Source organism: Bombus fervidus, chromosome 19 (genome assembly GCF_041682495.2).
Source record: "Bombus fervidus isolate BK054 chromosome 19, iyBomFerv1, whole genome shotgun sequence".
Taxonomy (NCBI): domain Eukaryota; kingdom Metazoa; phylum Arthropoda; class Insecta; order Hymenoptera; family Apidae; genus Bombus; species Bombus fervidus.
Genome location: NC_091535.2, coordinates 4,387,439 through 4,409,988, shown reverse-complemented (window position 1 = coordinate 4,409,988; position 22,550 = coordinate 4,387,439). Strand labels below are relative to the sequence as shown.

The 22,550-nt window shown below is 29.4% G+C and overlaps 1 protein-coding gene and 1 long non-coding RNA gene across 2 annotated transcripts; one reads left to right on the top strand and one right to left on the bottom strand.

The window, feature by feature from the left end:
- Positions 1-8,064: 8,064 nt before the first annotated feature.
- LOC139996801 (uncharacterized) lies at positions 8,065-21,738 on the bottom strand. Its single transcript, XM_072021304.1, has 7 exons — positions 21,363-21,738; positions 19,181-19,415; positions 13,113-13,254; positions 12,193-12,504; positions 10,923-11,073; positions 10,106-10,380; positions 8,065-9,422 (listed from the first exon to the last, which is right to left on the bottom strand). Exons 2-7 carry the CDS (start codon positions 19,387-19,389, stop codon positions 9,210-9,212), a joined length of 1,302 nt encoding a protein of 433 aa, XP_071877405.1. The 5' UTR covers positions 19,390-19,415; positions 21,363-21,738; the 3' UTR covers positions 8,065-9,209.
- On the top strand, positions 14,090-16,636 carry LOC139996802 (uncharacterized). The gene is made up of 3 exons (XR_011802375.1): positions 14,090-15,028; positions 16,110-16,211; positions 16,303-16,636. It is a non-coding gene; the product is annotated as an uncharacterized lncRNA (long non-coding RNA).
- Positions 21,739-22,550: the final 812 nt, after the last annotated feature.

Here is a 22,550-nt window from a genome sequence, read left to right as displayed (position 1 = left end):
TGCAAATTGGTTGTTTTACCTTCTTTTCTATAAATCATTCTTTTCTATAATAAAATTTCGGTTTAAAATAATATAGTATAGATACTGTAAGAAATTACAAATATTTTTAAAAAATTTGTAATAATAATTTTATTATATTTAATTATTTACGAGAAACTACAAGGCAACTTTTGTTAGAAAAATCTTTCAGCTTTTCAACTTTATAGCAGTTTGTAAACCTCTTACAGTTCTGTACAACTTCAATAAAAATATCAGGCAGTCTTTTTCTTACTAAATTAAACTATCCTTTTTCATTATTTCGTTTCACAATCCTATCTTCGTTCGTGGTATCGTTCCATTATAACTTTATTTAGTAATAACTGATAGTGCAACTTTTTAATTAATTTTAACACTACTAAATTGGTATATTTTATTATATACTGTACTTTATAAAAGTAGAGAATGTGGCGTAATTCAGTGGGAACAATTCCAGGTAAACAATAACTGATAATAACAATAAAAAAAAAAAAAAGAAAACGCGTTGCTAAAAGGGAGGCTATTGCCTTCCATGATCTCTAACTGTCGAACATTGCAGCCAGAGATCCTATTCCACACTCTGCATCGCAAAATTTTTTTTTTCTTTTTTTTTTTTTATTTATTTGAATTTTTACAATTTATCCAGAAGAACATTTGGTAAAGTATTATATCTGGATGGAAGAGAAAAAAAAACAAAAATAAAATATAGCATGTGGATGGCTAGCCCCAGCGGGGTACCATCTTCGTGTTTGCTAGGTTATATACTTTGTGAGGTCTGTCGGGTGTTTCCTTTTTAGTCTTCTTGCTATGTTTGTTGTGTTGATCGTTGTCGCTGCCAGCCGGTTCGGGTGCGTTCCTATTCTTTCTCTGTACCTACTTGCAAATCTCCTCCTTGACCGTTGGTATTCCCAGGTCTTTCCGAATGTCCTCGTTTCTAACGTACCATGGGGCGTTTACTATCGTTCTAAGAATTTTTGCTTGCATGGTTTCGATTTTGGTTATATGGCTCATTGCTGCTGTTCCCCATAGCGGGATTTCGTATGTCCAGATTGGTTTTATGATTGATTTGTATATTCGTAATTTGTTTTCAGTGCTTCATATGGATTTTCGACTTGTTAGCCAGTACATTTGTCTCCTTGCTGTCTGTATTTTGTTTATTATTGATTTGATATGCTGTTTCCACGTGAGTTGTGAATCTATGTGTAGCTCTAGGTATTTGACGTGCCTAGTTTGTATTATTTGCGTGCCATTCAGGAAGATGTTTGGTGGTATCTGTTTTCGCAGTGTGAATGTGATGTGGTTGCATTTATTAGGGTTAGCTTTGATTTCTTTTGCTTGTAGCCACTTTTCTATTTTTGTGATATGTTTTTGTAATATTGCGACTGCTGTTACTGGGTTAGTGTGCCTGACTAGTACAGCTGTGTCGTCCGCGAATGTCAGTATTTCGCTATTTGTAGTTGTTGGTATGTTGGCCGTGTAGAGTGTGTATAGTATTGGTCCTAAGACGCTTCCTTGCGGGACCCCTGCCTTGATGTCTTTGACTTCTGAGTATTCGTCTTTGATTTTTATTACGAAGGTTCTGTTGCTTAGATATGATTTTATTAATTGCTATATTTGCTCCGGAAATTGTTTCTTGATTGTTTGTAGTAGGCTTTCGTGGTTTATTTTGTCAAATGCTTTCTCTATGTCCATAAAGAGGGCTGTACAGTATTGTTTGTTTTCTAATGCTAGTATTATTTCATTAACAAGTCTGTACATTTGCTGTATAGTGGAATGTTTGTTTCTGAATCCGAATTAGTGATCTGGTATTAATTTTTCCTTCTCTATTATTGGTTTTAGTCGGGCGTATATTATTTTTTCTAGTATTTTTCTAGTATTTTCTGTGGTTTCCATGTCTGTTCCCTTTGTAACTGAACAATCGTGTTCTTCGTTTGTTGGTAGGATTGGGTTTGTTTTATCTACCGCACTGTTTATAATGTATGTTTCGCCGTTGTTTAGTATCCTAATTGGTGGTATTTGTTGCATTGTTTTGCTTATTTAGCGATTGGTTGTGACTTGTATCACTTTGTTTTCTCACTTGTCGCACTTACGGAGGCACTGATTCACACTTTCGCTCAGCTCAGCTACTCAGGTAGAACTGCATCGCAAAGTGGCGATATAGGCAGGTACCGAAGTTACCATGACCGGCGAATATCTGCGTCATACCTGATAGGTGAAATTACCCTTGCATAGAGCTGTGAAGACGGCAATCAAAATTTTTGCCGATTCCTTCTTTCTTTTATCTCTAACTCTAACCCTGACTCTGATCCTGATTTCATTCATGATATAGTGTTAACGCTTACAAACCAATATTACTAATTCCTGTGTTTTTCAAAATACTAGAGAAAATATATACGATCGCCTAAAACCAACAATAAAGAAAGAAAAATTAATACCAGATCACCAATTTGAATTCAGAAACAAACACTCCACGATAGAGCAAATGCACAGGCTCGTCAACGAAATTTTACTAACAATAGAAAAGAAACAATGTTATACAACCCTCTTCATGGACATTGAAAAAACATTTGACAAAGTGAACCGTGAAAGCCTCTTACAAGCAATCAAAAAACACTTCCCGGAACAAATCCACCACTTACTCAAATCATACCTAAGCAATAGAACCTTTGTAGTTAAGGTGATGGATCGTGATAGTGAAAGGAAGAAACATTTATGTTACAATAGACATTTATTAATATATATTCAATGTGTACACTTAGCGTAGAACTCGCGATTATTATATTAGCGGTTCGCGATTCGCAATTACAAGTTCGACTTCTGGTCGATGTGTTTTGATGCGCAATATAAGTTCGGATGATGATTGCTAAAGATGTCGAGGAACTCTGATCAATTATTACGAACTACCAACTATTGTTTTGGACTGATATGTAACGACTGACTTTCCGTCACGACAATGCCGCGAAGGAAAACTGTGTATGTAGTGTATCTAAGGATGCGATTATCGGATTCGTCGAAGAAAGCCTTGGTTCGAAAAGTGAGGGAAATGGACGCCGTTGTTAATTGGTTAATTTTGTGTTGGTGGTTGGAAAAGAATGCTAACTGCCCTTGAAAGAAAGTTGCTAACGGGAAGCATCGTACGTGAGAAAAGCAGATTTCTCGTATCTTCCCGTAGTAAGTGATAGATTTAGGGACTGCTAAGAGAAAGACTGTTTGTTCCTTTGGAGAACCTTAGCTAAATAAATCCTAAGATTTATAGCAGGTCCTTAGGCTAGCTGAAAATATTCCGTGAGGATGTATCGACATCTAGCAATCATCTTATCTGAAAAATAGGGTCTTTGTGTAGCAAGCCACGGGACAGAAACCGTTGGAAAATTTACTGCCGCTACATAATAAAAATACTTTGTTGTTTTTGGCTCGTTGAAGTTCTATAAGGAATATTGGTAGTGGTGTCGATGTGCTGTTCTTGACCAGTTTAATTATATTACTTATGTTATGTCCTTTTTTCATTAGGTCTGCCTTATATATTTATTATATATTATATATTTTGTGCCAAGTTTTGTGTGTAGTCCCTTTATCACTATCTTAAATTTCTTTTCAGTCTTTGGTTGATAAGTATAATAATTTGAATTTTTTATTTCAAATGCTTCAATAACTGTATGTATCTGAAGTGAATTTTTGCAGTTTGATTTGTTTACCTTTTAATTATTTCATTAAAAATTACTTGGGTCTTATAAGCTTGTTTAGTGTTTTTATTAGTGGGTCAATATTAGGATTTTCTATGAAAAAAAAGTGGAGGTGTAATCACTAAAGAATTAGTTCCTTCTATATCTTCATCATTTAGATTTTGCAATATTTTTTATTGCTGGTTGCGGGCCTTCTAACCACTTGTAATTAGATTTTACATTTTTATTCTTATGTCTTATTTTCGTACTTGCATCTTCCGGATCAATAGTTGTTCTTCTCTTGTTTGGTTAAATAGTTTCTATCGCTCGCTGACGGTATTTTCCATTTCGATATCCTCACCCGAAATATCTGTAGAGCAGTTATATATAAGTTATGAATTGAGTTAAGAAAAATGATTGATTTAAAAGATATTGTAACTTTAATCTTATTTACCCTTTGTCCTGCAACGAGTGAGACTCGTGGTAAGAAATTTGGGCCAAAAATAATAAGCACGAGCCTGATTCGTGGTACTTCATTCAAGACCAACGTAAACAACACGTGTCAGACTCGTGGTTTAGTTGTTCTCGATATTTTTTTACTTTAGTTACATGTAATTTTTTGTCACGTTCGCACATTTAGGTTATAATTCCTTAAAAGAAGTAAACGACACTTATACCTACCATGTCAGTAAATAGAAAATCTAAAATTGATGATAGTAATGAGAAGTATGTTATTATTGCTGATAGTGATTTGGTAGATCCTTCTGATAATGATAGTGATCGATATTGTGTTTCCTATTGTGTTTCATTGTTTCGAAAAATATCACACAGTTAAAGATTACTAATTTTCTACGAGTTTTCTGAAAGCATTATTAATTTAAACTAAGTATAAATTTACAAATTGTTACTGATACATTGTCATTGATAGATACACTTTCAAATAATAAATTATTTTTCACTGATGAATCGATCATAATTACTTCCCAGACATCTTAAAAGTATTAGTTGTGCCCAAACGTGTTTATCATTTCACAATTCCTTTCGTTGCGCAGAAATATAAGTGTCATAATACATGTCATAAGTTTGAGCACACGACTACACAGCTAAATGACTCGACGCGTGACCGACCTTCTTGTTTATTGTGGTCCGAGTAATCGGGAGTTAGCGGGTAGAACAAAGGATTGAGGTATTAAAAGACAAGGAAAGGCAACACAGTGCTTTCGTGTTTATGTTTTCCTTGTTTTTCATACGATAAGTTTTACAAGATTGAAGTTAAAATATTTTTTAGATTAATAATTTTTCAACTTTAAGTATCTTCATTTTTGTAGAAAATTAAATATTGCATCGTATAGATTATGAAAAAGTGTATATATGTTACATTTAAAAAAATTACATTGGCACTTAAATTTCTTTAAATAAGAATGTAAAAAGAATGAAAATATCTCATTAAGTTCCCCCATGTAGTCCATCAATAACCCCCATCTGAAACATTTTCCACATTTTTGGTATTTACAGAGATAATCACGTGTGCTCATTTAAAATGGACATACTGAATATAAAAAACTATGCCTTTTCCGATTATCTTTGTTATCGTGCGAAATGACAAACAAAAAGCGAGTTAAGGGGACATGTGTACTATATATATTATAAATAATAGATAACCACACTTTCTACAGTTTCTATCTCATGTCGAATTTGACACAGCGGATTAAAATCCAAAGTAGGAGCTATCGTGCACGTGCAGTGACCAGAAATCAACGCACTGTGACTGTAATAATAATTTGATCAGTCGCTATACAGTATTAAATATTATTCGTTTATTGGCTGTGATTATAACCTTAAAACGCCCCAAGTAAGTAATGTAAGTAAACAGTATAATAAAGAAACATAATCATTTCGTGCACTTTACGTTTACGCAGTAGCCTGTATGCGCAGATGTCATTGCACTTCGTCCCACTCTTTAAAGTGAGATACGAGAAAAGAATAGATTAATTATAAGTGACACCATCGATTATTGTAAGTACCTGGTGTTTTGTTACCTCTAGATTCTATTGAATATATGAATCAATATACGAGTATTAATTCTATCGATGATTCTATTGAAAATAAGAAGTTTTTAAAGAAATTAATTCGCTTGATAACTATTGCAAACATTATTTGCATTAGGTGCAGAAGTTCCTCCGTAAATACTGTTTAGCTTGGTCTTCTTACGTTCCACTTTATGATCGAATACGTACTTGGTCCTCCCCAGCGCCATCGTGATAAATCACAATGTGCTGTAATAATTTTTTCAGCCGTCCGTAATCTTGCAAAGCGTTGCCAAGATTTAGTGCAAAATCATTAAGTACACTGTAATATCTTGTTGAGTTGCTATTGCACCGTAGTCACGACATTGCCGATACGAGCTGTAATTTGGCTGATCAGCGACAACTAAACATTTTATGGATCTGAGAGCACCGCTCAAATTTGCGAAAAAACTTAACAGCACTGTATCGATCACTTCGAATAATATTATTGGATACGATACGGAAGACAAATTCTAGGTTATAAAAACTCATTGAGGTTAATGCTCTACAGCGTACCGAGTTCTCATACTACAGTTCTTTTCTTACTACTTAATATGTAGTGGCACGATCATCATCGTCGTCGCAACGATATTCGAGAAATGCGCTTTAACCGTTTTCTTTGCGGAAAGAATGAATATATTCGTAACGTATCCTTTCCGTTTTCAATGTTTAAGTTTGGATGTCAGAAACAAAAGCATAATATGCAATTATTTATAGTAATAACAATTTTTACGTGCGTAGAGATAATTTAGTTCGTTTTATATTCACTGAGTATATATTAAATTTGCTAAATCGAAAACAAATGGTAGTTAAAAATAAGTTCCCCATTGTACATTTGAAATAATATACAATATATGAAACGCCTACAGATGTAAAAAATGTAAGGAGTGATTCTTAAAGCTAAAATAAGATGAAAATCAAGAATAACAAAATTGCGTTTTCGGCTTTGTTTTTTAATTATTGACAAAGTTAACCGAAATATCCATGAACAAATAGAGAAAATATCCGCCTACACGAACTAAACCTCCTTACACGAACGAAAGTAGATCAGCCTGAGCAGCGGGCTGAACAACGATATACGGCCATTAACTTGCCTCAACAACTTGCTGTACAAGTTGTAGAGAAGAAGATTGTGGCATTTGCAGACGTAAACTATCCTGCACAACGTTTCATAAGAAAAATCGTAGATTAAACATTAAACCTGCCTACGCGTTAAAATCTGTAACAACATAACGAAAACCGCCTCATGGAATTTTCGAGTTGACAGGAGTAATGTTTTCTTTCGTTCTTTGCCTGCTTAAATAATTAATAAATAAAATCAGATATAAACAATTTTTACACAAATTTCACACATGTACTGAAAGTATTATTCAGGCTCAGAAAATAGTAATTGTTTTATATTACAGTAAATATTCAATATAGAAACTGTTTTCTTGCAAACAAGGTACACAATACGCACGATACATACAACATACACCGTGCACACTACACACACTATACATCCAAATCACTCGCGTTGGCACTACATAAAAGAGATTAAAAAATCAACAAAGAATACAAAAATAAAGGAAATGTAAAAGTTCAGAGAATTAAAAATGAAAAGGCCCCAAAAAGATATATAGTAGAATAACCTAAACATATATCAAATCAATAATTAACTCCAATTTTATGTTTATACAATTCTAATGTTTCTCTTTGGCTGTTGAAATATTTCTGTCCTTCCAGAACTGTTTTACCCTCTTATCAAATTTCTAAAATCGCTAAAACATATTACGTAACAAGGTAATAGTGGAAAGTTCTCATTTAGAAAAAGAATTACAATGTTCTTTGCCAACGCTTTTGTTTTCTTTGTATAATTTTTTCGAAATTATCCAGAGAGAGTCACGATATCTCAGATCTGTTCTTTCAACAGCAAAGTAATGCTATTAAGAGAACGAACAGGTAACACAACAGATGTGTTTAAAAATGGTTAGAAGTATTTTGCAAGCGTAGTATCATTTCGGCAACGAAAACGAAAACGTAAAAGAGCTTTTCAACGCGATAAATATAACTCTTAATTTGGCTATATCTTAATTTGCATTATTACACATCACTCCATAAAACCTTTATTAATCCTGCGAGCATAAATTTAAACAATATTTTTTGTAGTTTATTTTGGTTTCTTCATATTTTATTTCATGTGTATGTATATGAACATTGTAATATACAGTGATTAGTAATTTGTATGCAAACAGGTATCGACCACATTTAGTAGCATTTCAAGAATACTTGATGCGCATGCGATTTTTCTGTAAATACTCGCGGACGGGGCGGTTGTGGTGCGTGTATGAAATTTGTATAAACATTGTTTATATGTGCAATTATTTATTAATTGTTTATGGAGGCAAACGATTAGAGAAAATATTAATCTTCTCTATTCGAAAATTCCATAAAACGGTTTTCGATATGCTTTTATAGATTTTAATGAATAGACAAGTATAATGCTTAATCTATGATTCTTTTTACAAAACATGCTGCTTAGGCTGATCTACTTTCGTATGTGTAAGGCTCACGCACGGGGATATTTCGGCTAATTTTTAATTGTCAATAACTAAAAAACAAAGCCGTAGCCGAACAGTTATATAGAGAAGAGATAAAGATGCAGATAGATAAGAGATTTTCGTTTTATTTCATTCATTGTTCCCAGATTAATTTATTGTTTATATTTTGTTTCTTGTACTCGTTTCTTGTTTGAAGTTACTTAATATGAATCTTGACACCACCAATCAAAGTTCCTTAAATTTCTCTAAAGAATCAATAATGATTAAATCTAATATTGTTATAATATCAAATTTCAAAAACTTAATTTTAGATTTAAAAAAATGGTATATATTATTCTCAAATAATTAAAGTCAGATAACATAATTATATAATTAATAAGGAGATTTAAGTCATAATAGTAAATTAACCCGTTAGTCCACATACTAACATAGATTTTTACTTTATGTGCAAGATCTTTTAACAATTTCACAAAATTCCTCAATTTTTAATTGATATAAGTAACGATATAGTGCAATTGACGTGTTCCTTATGCACATATACGTACAAGTTTCGCAGTTTCGCTCAAATATATAAACGATACTGAAATATATCAAACACCATTATAGAACAAATATTCGCTCTTAAGCTTTGTTTGCTGCGTTCGGTTTCGCAACTATGTCTGTTCATTCTCGTCTCGACACACGTTTTATTTCGTAAAGAAGTATGCGAAACGTTATCATTCTTTAACTTGTTTTATCTAGACTGTAGACATAGTGCGCTAGTATTTCAGTGCTAAACAAACAAAGACGCTAAAGTGATCTTGAGCTTAATAAAATAAAAAACACAAGAAATATCATTGAACGCCAAGTAATTGCGAACTTTCAACGATTTCTATGCAAAACATTCATTAATTAGAACATCCTTGCTTGATTTCCGCGTTTAAGGCTTAACAAGGTTTACAATAACACACTACGAAATTTTCATCGTCAATTATGCGATATTGGTAGTTCTTGTATGTGGTGAAATTCAATTCACGCATTTGGTTCGAGTGATCGTAAATTTTTCGGATTACTGGTGGGAAACTTGCAATATTCGCAGCCGCAGCTATTTCGTCGTAATACGCCCATTGCCGTTCCTTCAGCTTGGTGATATGTCTTAGCTGTAAAAGTATTAATTTGTTTTATTTCTTAATTGTGTTTTCGATATTAAAACAATATTATGTTATAGTAAGTTGCGATATCATTGTAATTATAGATATTATCTAAGTTAATCTTATTGTGAAAATAGTATAAAATGAAACAAAAATCTTACATCTTATTGCAGGACTATTTACTAATTTAAAAATTATTAATTATGGTTTCTAAAATTGACATGTACCATGTAAGAGAAAATTTGATCACGACATATTGTTTTGAATGGTTATGGATTAGTTATTATCTATCAGAATTGTAAAATAACATAATACCTTCTTTGAGGTTTGTAAATAATGATAATAAAATACAATAATACAAATTGTAAATAACAGATAATTAATGATTTAATTTAATTTGATGTATGTATGAAAGTGGTTTTATTCATGATATCTGTAGAAAATGAAAATCTGTTACTTTGAATCTGTTGATGATTAAAAAATATCACTTCGACCTGAATCGATATCTAAGTTTTTCGATATCTTATGACTCAAGAGATTAAAAACACATGTAACATACAAAGCAAATAAAAAATAAAGATTAAAATATTACCTAACAGATATATTGCAGTGATTTTCAATCCTTATCGCAAAAAAAAGGAAGTATAATGGTATTATGTATATTAAGAAATGCAAATTAATAAAATGTATACCGGAATTCCAAGGTCGAGAAGAGCTTTCTTTTCCATCTGATATTCTTCACGCATTTGTTCAGTAGAAGGTAACTTAATGTGATTTTCAAGAATGCTTAAAATATACTGAGCTTGCAGGTGAAACATAGGAAATGGAATTACTATTCCAGGCAGGCCCATTACGAATAAATTCGGATAATCCATATGTATTAGGTGTTTGTAAATCGGCTCGACGTGGTTGTTGTCCGTACGCATCTCAACTTTAGTCGACATAAAGGGATACGTAAATTTATAGCCTGAAAACATAAGATTTCGTTAAAAGGTATCAATTAATGGTCGGTTGAGAAAGTCAGGGTCCTACCGAGGGACTAAACAAATATATAAGGTTGGAGTAATTTATTTTATTAAATTTTATAAAATAATTTAATTAAACTAAATTATTAAGAGAAAGACATCAGCTCAAATGGAAGAGTGGGAATTAATATTAGAATATATTGGTAAATCTGATGATTTATGATAAAAATAAAGTATGATATATAGATTGAACTATTATAAAACCATCCTTAATTGAAATTTATTATTTTGAAACTGAAGAGAACTGAAGTTTTATCTATTTTTTGTGCTATCTTTATTCCAAATATTTAATCATTATTTTGCAACAATCTGTATAATCTAATTTTACTTAGAAAATAGAAAAACACGAAGAATTTCAAATATTTCAATATATCTTAAAAAATGAAAATTCGACAGGGCCCTGACAAACTTCCACTTACTTATGTATAATTAATTTGGGATACCTCGATCACTTATATGTACGAAGGAGATCAAGTCATTTTACCGGTGCAATATATGAAGTTGTCTACTTCAGCCGTGGAACCATCGTGGAAGATGAATATGTTTCCTTGAATCGATTGAATTCCAGGCCTCTGTTCTACGTTTTTCGACATTCTCGAATCAACTGGTTCCGGTAGATTGTGGCTTAAATATACCTGAATTGGTGAAAATATAGATAAGTTTCTCAATAATGTAGTTATAAAGAAAACGCATTCAGAAAAAGCTTATTTTAAGCAGACTTGAATTTTCAATTTTTCAAATATTGTACTCTATCTAAATCACTTACACCATGAAAATGATCTTTTCATTATTTGAATGAATTGAATATCATTTTACTACACTGTATGCTAAGTGTAATATAATAATAATATATGTAATATATATAATATATAATGGGCTAAATTTGAAACTATTTCTTAAAATATTTTGCTTAGATATATATATACAATTAATAAAAAAATCACTTTTGATTAATTAATCTCAAAGCAATTAATATTGTATTTGAGAACAAACAAATTGCATATTACAACACGACTCAATTAGTAGATACTGATAATGAGGAATAATTTTTTGCGAACGACGATGCCTTCTATCATGGTCGTAAATAACTTATGCATGTATACAGAGAAATCTTAAAAAACACAGAATCACATAAGTATCAGCATTGATACAATTGGGAGATTCATAACAAAAACAACGCAGATCAAATTCAAAACAAGCTTTACTTATAGTAAGACTGTTTTTGTATCTCTATTAGCAAGACACTTATTTTAAAATACCACAACCATTGTTTTCTTAAACCATAATTTACATGATTCAAATTAATAACACCAACAAGGAAAAGCAATATTCCTTTTTATAAAGAATATTAATCTGATTTAGTCACGAGATTTACATCCACTTGATTTAATTGGATACAGTCGAGACAATTATAATATAATCACAGGTAACACCCACAACTGTTAATATATAATATTATGATATAATGAATATTAATTACAAAATTATAAAATATTATTATAAAATAATTAAATATATTTAACAAAAATAAAACTAGTTCTCCTTTGGAAAGGAATAAATCATCAAGAATAGTTTTTAATATATGTATGGAATCTTTTCAATTTAACTCTTGTATATTACTTGAGGCGTCTAAAGCTAGAAACAAAACTAGAATAAATAAACTATTGTATGTCAATTTGCAAAAAAAAAATAATTGCATAGCATTTTATAAGAACAAGCTACGGCAAAGTAACACTTAATGAAATTCCGTGTACCTTTTCAGCGTATTGCGAGACTTCTATGGCGATATCGATACCAGACCAAGAGGCACCAAGGATGCAAACTCTTTTTCTAGTGTACACTTCCGGTACCCTGTACTGATGGCTATGTATAGATTCGCCGGGGAAACTTTCTATACCTGGAATGTGTGGAATATGGCCTACAGTATAGTGACCATTACACAAGACCACGGCGTCGAACGTTTTAGTTGTTTCTACTTTGCTTTCCAAATCCTCGTACGTGACCATCCAGATTGTTTGACCGTTTCTCAAAGTTTCTGGTTCCACGTGCTTTACCACTGTATTTAACTGAAATATAATTTATAATATAATTAATTTTTTGTAAAAGTACCAAATATACGAAACTTAAAATTAAATATTTTTATATTGGGTAAGTCTATAATGTTTCTGGTAATCAATATTTAAAGCTTTTATCATTTTATATATTGTTATTCATATTTGTTATAAACTTGTTGAAATTATAAATTGTTGTTGAAAAACTCCTTTTGTATTGTTTGCATTGTTCAATTAGGAACAGTGTCCAAATTTAGCATTTCATCATTTGACAGAGATACCAATTATATATTTTTATATTATAATTATATTATATATACATAGTTGAATTGGAATCTCTGCTAAATGATGAAATGCTAAATTTGGACACCGTTCCTAATTGAACAATGCAAACAATACAAAAGGAGTTTTTCAACAACAATTTATAATTTCAACAATTTATAACTAATAATTTGCTGTACAAATATTTATATTGCAAATTATTTATTTTATGGTACACTAAACTTTATGAATTACTTAATACTTTAAAATATACTTTTAAAAATAAGATAACATACATATATGTGAGATACTAAAATTAAATTTTGTCATTTTGTCATTTAAGGATTGATCTGCCTCGTTACCTTTATATGCGGATATAAATTAAAATGTTTTACATAATCCGAAAGGTATTCTCGAATTACGCTATGATGAACAAATGATGGCCCTTCGTCATGTGTCATTGGAAAATCAGGTATTTGCATTATTTCCCGAGGAAGATTTGTTCTGTAACATATTATGATAGTTTATGAAAGAAATTATTTAATCCTAAAATAAATGAAATCTTTTAGAAGTAATTAATTATTTAACATTAAAAATTTATAATTACTTAACAATTATTTTTAAGTGTTTACTTTTATTTTTAATTATTACATTCTCGATCCTGAATCGATTGTAAAATTACTATAATATGCAACAATTTAATTCAGAAGTTCCCTAATTTATAATTTCCCTAATTCTTAATCGATGATACGTAATTTTCCTTTTTTGTGTATTAATTAAAAATATGTAATATAAGTAAACCTTCCGTATATTATCTTATTTATTTAGTAATTTACAAACATGTTGCAAAGAGAAAAAAAAGCGTTAAATGTTCAAGTAAAGAAGGAAAACTAATGAATAATAATTGATTAAGTGTAAAATAAATGCAAAGTTGATCGTCTGGACTTATATAAAGAACCAGGAAAGAGATCTATTCAGTCAGGAATACCATTTGCATTAGCATTTTTTTCTAACTAGGTCGATAAGTGTAAGATCACTCATGCAGAAATCAACACCGAAGACCGGAGTATCGCGTAAAGGATGTGAAAACAGCATTGAAATTAATAAGCTGAAGTACCAGAAGACTGTCAATGAGATCATTGACAACTTTGCATAAAAAAATAATATCAGCAATCTTCCTCCAGTATCAGCACATTTATTTTGTGCAGTACTGATACGTAGTTGTGATAACGATTGTGGATTGAACAATCATAGTACAAAAATATCACAACTACGTGTTAGTGCTGCATTCTACTGTATTTATAAATAATCATTGACGCCTGATGTAAATCACAGGAATTTATGTTGTCATTATAAGAAGCTGAATGTATATATCTTCTTTAATGAGGAACTTGATCGTATGATACCAGTATATTTTAAGTAAGATATGACTAAACAATTATACAGAATTTTTAAAGCGTAGGGATTTCTAAAATCCCTAGAAAATCAAAAAATAAATCCAAGTTCATACATTTGCCTTGTCGATAATGTTAGTGATATGCTTGGTAAAACAGTCGCTGATTATAGAGGAAACCTAGATGGCGCGCTTTATTTACCAGAAGATAGGTAAGAACCGTCAAGAATGTAAGAATAACAAAATTCTCCTCTTATTTAAGAAACATTCTCATCACTTGGTACTTGGATATGTTTAGTTATAATTTGTTGCAAGCCTACCATCTTCATAACCTATTAGGGTCTTCTTGCAATAAATTCTATATTCCATATAGATCGACGAAGAATCAATCTAATTATAATAAAACAAAAATCATGAAAACTGTATACGTGTAATTACATATGACCCATATATGTACGTACTATCGTATGTTATCAAATTTTATATGCGCAATACACATCTGACTTAACCTTTAACAATCGTCAAAATGTACAAATATTAATCATTACGAATGTATATGTGAGTCATAACTTTAACAAGAAAGAACTTTGCTATGGAAATTAAAATCGCCGCATTCTACAAGAGAATATCTTTAATATGTAAATAATAATGGTACGTAGATTAAGTTGTACAAAAGAATTTATTGAAATCAGAGTAATCACAATTTTGAAAAGTAAAAGACGAGAAGATAAATATATACGAATTTCATTTTAGATAAAAATTAATTATTTAAAGTAAAATTAAAATACAAAATACAGACATAAAAATAGTAAGATGTAATTGTTCATAAACAAATTTTTCTTTGACATATTCATTGTGCCAACACTATGTCATCCGAGCTAGCAGGTAATTTTATGATATGCATATGGTATCAATACAAATATTATCGATATAAGACGTACATTAAAAATCACAAAATTTTGAAGGACATTTTTGTGATAATTTATAAATAAAACATATACATTTTTATAATACAGAACTAAAATTTACGCGAAGATTATTTGTTAATATTTGCAAATATGAATTTCATCGAAACTCTAAAGGAGAAAATCATAAAATTCTACATTAAGGGAAGAATTTGAAACATTTGCTTTCGAATGTCATGCGTTATAGCTATTTACTTATGTTATATTAATTAATTAAAATAAATACAAAAATATTTCCTTTTCCTATTCTTATTCTATCAGTAAAATAGTACAGTACATAATACGTTATAACATATGTTTTTTATTAGTATTAACACATTACATTGATTACAGCATAAATGATAACAAAAATTCAATTGACAGTGATCCTATTAAAGAACATTGAAGTTGACTTGTTCTTTTTAATGCAGAGTTTGTTTTAAAGTATTGTATAAAACACAGAAATCAATTAATTAACCAATTTATTTATTATTCACTATAATTATTAGTTTAAATATTAAGTAAAATAAATATTTTATACGATTGAAGTCGTAGAATAGCTGTAAAATATTCTTCTAACGAATTGTATGCATAATTGTGAAGTAATTATTCTAGTAACTCTAGTAGTTAACTCTAAACTTGAATATGACCTTTCGATTCGTTAAGTCTGAATCATGGTATAACTTCTTTTTATAGTTACGTTTAGATTAAGTATTACTCTAAACGGAATGAACTGAAAGGAACGACTGATTAGTCGCGATAATGGCAAAATCATTGAAGTAATATTACCAAAGGAACATCAGTAGAAAACTATTTTATTGGGTTGTGAACTTCTTCGATTGTAATTCTAACATCCAATCTTATCTTCAGAAATGTATCCTCGAGGTTTCCTATGTATTTCACAACTTTCATTTTTTGTTTGTTATACAAACACCTATTATTATACTACTTTTCTAAAATTTACTATCTATTGTATTAATATAGAAACTAATTTACTTAATTTAATTTTCAATCATTTCCAGTTTGTCATTTTCTATATGCCAAGGGTTCTTAATTTTTTCATAAATACAGACCATTAAAACCAAAATTGCAATATTTCAGTACCAAGCAGAAAAACATATTTTGTATGTAAGAAGTTCAAACTATACACTTAATATTTTATTGCTTTATTAATATCACATATTTTTATTTCATTTCTAACAATTTCCGGAACAGCTTACCAAAGCGATTGTCTCATTACTATGTCAAGAAGTGTATCGCGTGTCAGCAAAGTTTATCGCAACCAGCTAGACTGTCTAGAACCATCATTACTGTATAAATGGTGTAAAAACAAATACGATTGATGATCCTGTGTTTGCATCGCTGATCGAATAACCCAAATTATGAACGATATTTGCTTTGCATTCGAATTCAATTCCGAAATTACTGTATTTTGCCATTTAAACTATTCCACTGTGACAGATTATTCCATTCAAATGGAATTTTTTTATCATTCTAGTATCGTATAATATATTAGCATAATATAGTATATTGTCGCATAGTATAGTACAAATAAAAAGATCAGTACAAATAACATCATTTTAGAAATCGTTCCCTGTAAAAGCAATTATTCCAATTTCTATCAGTAAATTCTAAGTATTTTGTATTCTTATGTTAAATAAGATATTTTTCAATACTAATTATGCAAGCAATGTATAATAATTTTTATGATTTACAATGTATTGTAATGAGCGTAAAAACAGTAGATATTCGTTACTATTAGATTAAAAAATATAACGATTATTATTAATTTGTTTTATTATAAATGCACTAGTCACTTATTTATTTTTGTTTCTCTCGCTTCTATTGTATTTTATGCATTATTAATTATATCTTGTTTTATGTTGATGTATTATGTTTAAGAAACTTTTTTTAAAATTTTTAATATTTTAAAAGATTGTAAGTCTTTGTTATTAAGTTTTCTTATGTAATTATATGCTCAAACTGATATGTATTTTATAACAACAATATTCATTTCGGCAATAAATTAGATTTAGAAAAATTAAGCAAGAAAGTTCTACAACGTAATATCTAAAGATTATAATTCGTAATTTTTACACATTTTGATTGTTTATATTTTTCTAAGACAATGACGTACATTAAGTATTTCATATGTTATTACTACTTAATTATTTAAAATATCAAAACAGATAAAGCACAATTGTTCAAACTGACTTTATTACATATTTAAGATATTATATAACCGCATTTTTCATTGCAATGATATTGTAGTAATTAATTGAAATTTTTATAGTATTGCACACCAACTATATAAAATTAATTGAAACAATAAAAAAAATTGAAACAAATACTATAAAAATACTATAAAAATGGTATCTTTTTATTTTCCAATCTGAGTGTAGTTTAATTTTGTAATCTATGCACGATTCAATTTCAATATTATGCGTACTTAAAAGTTATCGTTAACTTTATTACATTACCTAACGTTAAAGTTAACTTTCTTTACTTTTCATTTATTTTTCACTTCGTAAACTACTTTCTGCACTTTCTTTTTTATTTAGTTTTTACTTTACTTTTTACGTTTTACTCTACCTTCTACCTTTTATTTACTTTTTGTTTCTCAGACATTCTATCTTCTTTCATCTTTTATTTATTTTTCCTGCCGAAATTATTTCACTTTTTATCCAAAATATAAAAAAACTTCTCCAAAATATACGAAAACATCTACGGTATAATTTTACACTGCAGCGAAATTGTACGTAATCTTATTCAGAAAAACGATGGCATTGAAAGATTTCATTTGGTAAGTTGTTTGGCAAACGATATAAACGGAAACTTTTTTGTATTCTATCAAAGATATTTTCATATTATCCATTAAGTTATGAGTTTTAACGCGGATATAGTTTAATTATTGCAAGTTCAATGGCATTACATTACTAGCCAATGTAAAAATGTAACAATACTTGAAAGTTATAGTAATGTTTGCGAGGTAAAAGCGTATCAACTTTTCGTTAACCAACATCGTAATTTTTCACTATCGTTTCTCCTCAATTAATAACGCAAATATATTTCTTTGACTAATATCAGAACGTATCAATTACGGCTATATAGTATTTATATTTATTGCAGTTCTAATATCAAGGATGATAATATCTACATAATAACATCTAAATCATTAACTATCTAATAAATGTAATCTTATAAATGCCGTCTTTTGACGTATACATATCGCTGCTTCGCTTTTCATAGTAACAAAACTCAGAAAACGTGAATTTTAGTGAAGAGGCGATTCAAAATTTATAAAGAAATCTTCGTGAGACATTTTAACAATATTATAAGGTTGACTTTACACAAAATATGCTATTATTCTCGAAAGCAGTACTATCTTTCGCTTGTGGCATCATAAAATAATTGAAGATGAGCCAATGTTGCTGTAATGTAAAAACCCAGACTGATAACAGTATAAATAATAATCTTGCCCTCTGAATCAAAACTGATGGGATTATAGATATTTACATGATGAGAGTACAAACATAGTGTAGATATTCAATAAAAGCAAATTTGAAATTTTTTGAGTTGTGCCACTATCATATGTTACTGGTGCAGGGTATGTAAACTCGACATAGCATTACACATTACACACTGCTGCCTAGCAAAGTCTAAAGAAATTGTTGAATAGTGAACATAAATTACCCACATTGCCCACCACTCATTGGACTGTGTCGGGAATTATTATTTCTTTGTGAACTTTATAAATGTATATTATAATTTTATATATATAATATAATATAATAATAACTTTCAATATATATGTATATTATATGAGATTACAAATTGACATTAAAACTTAACAATTTAAATTTGTATTTAAAAATATATTATAAATTTAAGTAGTTACCTGGAAAATTTAATTTTGAAATTAGCATAAATTGAAAGATTGTAATTATACTAAGACATTGAATGGCAAACTATGCTGAGGTTTATTTGATAGATTTGGTCTGTCAAGGGTGCATCAATGAAGTAATTAACATTAAATTACCACAAGTAAAGCGAGAAATGGCGACTAGAATGTCAAATGAAATGTTACACTAACCTTAGATTCTTATACATACTACTATGAACCGGTAGTCCATGCTTGTCGACATCGGTTTCATCTGTGTAAATCCATGTACCACCGACTTGATCGGTTTGCTCGAATAACGTAAGACTGTAAGTGTCCAATTTGGCGGCTGTATGGCGAGCTACCACCAGTCCAGCTACTCCACCACCAACTATAGCGATTCTGGTTTTGCTACTCGGCATGTTTTCAACAGGAAATTCCTTGAAATCTATCGAAATCAAATATAAGGGAACACTGGATAACTTTCAATTTTAATTTGTAACGAGTGTTGTACAAATACAGGCCATAATAATCAAAAGAGCTATTTTATAACTTTTTATGAAAAATTCCCAGATTTACAACGATGCATCTTTCGATATTTGAATGGATTTATAGAATTTATAGAAAAGTGAATTTTTTTCTTTGTATTATACAATATATGCATAGCTCTTATTTTGATTTCGTTGGTATATTAGTTGCCAACCCAATAGATTGATACTTTAGCCGCCGGCTCGTAGTTCTAGTAGCAATGGACACTATTATAAATACTATGTCTTAATATTTATCATGGTAAAGACTTCCAAAGATTGATATAATATCTTTTTTCAAATCATAGAAATCTTTTCTGATTTTCGTAGTAAAACGAAAAAATAAATAAAAAGATATTCTCTATAAAATATCTATTATTCTAATATATTTTTGTAAAACAATATGTAAGTTACTTTATTTATACTTTTCAATAACATTACAACGCAATTGTACACATTGTTTCATGGCATTATCATCAAAGAGTAATTAAAATATAGAATTAATTATATTAATTAATTATAGAAAAGAGAAAAAAAGGAATAAAAAAGGAAAATTAATCTGTGTTTACAAATCACTTGTTGATTTGAATGAAGAAATGTAAAACTAATTTTGTTCTAATTGCATAAACGTACATCTTTTTTATCCCAACAACAAGATTAAGGATGCAATATATGTATAGTATGCGTGTGGCAAAATTGTAATAATTAAAAATATTATTAATTTTAAGTTATTAAAAATGCATTATTATGTTAAAGAAAGCAAATTCTTAACAAGTAAAGAACACTTCTATTAATATTTTTGTTAAATTTCTATTAATATTTTTATTAAATAGTTTTAGAAACATATTATAGATATTTTTTATATTAAAAAAATATCATAAATAAGGAGGGAACACAGGAATTTGATAAAAAATTATACAGTTTTAATATGTATTTTTAAATTATTTTATATAATATTATGTATATATATATTTTTTTTTTCTTTATTAGAAATTTAAATTTTATCGAAAACGTTATTACGTTCCCATATATATATATATATGTATGTGTGTGTATATATATGTTTCACTTCCATATATATGTTTCATACTGGTTAAGTATACTGGTTCGTAGATATTGCAAAAATTTCTGATTCGTTTAACTAAGTGTATATAGTTTTGTATAGCTTAAAGTTTACCTAAGGTGTATATTCTTTTCGTTCTCTATATGGATTTTAGCTGTGAAGATACGTACGATGTATAATTTTTTAATACGAAGTTATGCATAAAGTGAGGTTAAGATGTAAACAGGAAGTTTTGTAACTCCATAAAGAATCTAGTAAACTATTACGACTACTATTACTAATATGTTACATATGTACAGAGTACAGTGTGTTCAATTACTGTGACTGTTTTGACATTCCTAGGAAACTTAGAAAACTGACAGCATTGCAGCACTTTTATATACGTATTTCAACATAAAACTTTTACGACATTAAAAAGGAATTATTTCTTCAATCACTACGTATGAATACAAAAACAGTACGATTATAGAAACAGTAATTATTAATCGAACAACTAGTTGAGATTTAGGTAACTAATAATAGTTTTCTGCTCTATTATGCATTACAGCGAATATAGTGAATTATGATAACTTGATCATAAATCTCATAAATTTAGAAAAATCTGATAATAAAAAGCATTGATCCCAGTTCTAAAAAAAATTTGAAAAAATGGATAATTATCTGTTAAACATATTTCCGACACCTTAAACACATCAATGATGCAATCGGTAGATAAAATTGACACCAACTTTGACATAACTCTTTGACATAAAATTGTAAAAAGGAGGATATTGAAAAGTATGAATTGAATAAAATAAATACGTACATTGCGTAGAATCTAGTGTGCACGTTGATCGATTTCTTGTAGTCCAACAGGTATCGTTCAATTAGCAAGGCAGAAACTCCGCTTGCAAACAAAGTAAACAAACTAACTAAAACTTGTCGAATATTAAACTAAGTACATTATCTTAATACTTGTCGTGACTTTCTCTTTTCGTTCAAGAATATCTCTTGATAAGGAGGAAATAATAGATCTGTGCAGCTTTAACGTCGTGATTATGCGTGCAATGCTAAATCTGTCGAAGGAAACAGAGACGGAAAAAAAGAAAGAAATATGGAGACGTCACTGAATACGATGTACCAGAAGAAAACTAATGACGAAGCGACTCGTTCAGAAGCAGAATTAAGACTGTCCACCCGAAAGCAAGCCGCTAGATGCAACGGCGTCGATGCTCTATGGCCAGCTTCCCCTCCGATCATCGATGGCTTACGTAAATGCGGGAAATATTTCTTTCTAGAAATATACTTGTAACTTGTCGCGCGGCACAGCTCAACTAACAAAAACATAAATAAACAAAAAAGATATGATTATAAAATTAATTTCCAAAATTGTACACAACTTGACAAGATTACAAATAGCAATCTAAAAATCGCTTCTTCTGATTTCCATGGCAAAAAAAAGGATAAAAGTGTTGAAAAAAAGATACAAACATTTATGTGTTTTGAATTTTCATGTAAAAAGTAAGTCGAATAAAATTTAGGAAAAAGTAGTGCTTTGTCTTAAAATTGAAACATTATTGAACAAAATTTTTTCGCATAAAATATATTAAATAAAGAATATGACTTTGTAAGGAATATAAAGAAAAATGAACGAAATGGTATATATATATTTGTTTCAGTAAAGTAATTATAGAATTTTTGGATGAATTATTTAAATAAATATTTTTAATAAACTAGCTACTATACTCTTTTTGTTATTATTAATACGTATACACATATATTCAATTAATCGAAAAAAATTATTTTTTAAAACAGCAAAACATAAATTGAACTTCAATCAGTATAGGTATTAGATAATTAACTGTAATACATCATATTACATATACAGTTATCAAGAATTATGTTTTCCTCCTTAAATATGGTATAAAATTATTTTCTTTTAAATTTATAAATCAAATCTAATGTACGTGTATTACATAGATTATTAAGGAAATAATTCATTAGAATATCAACC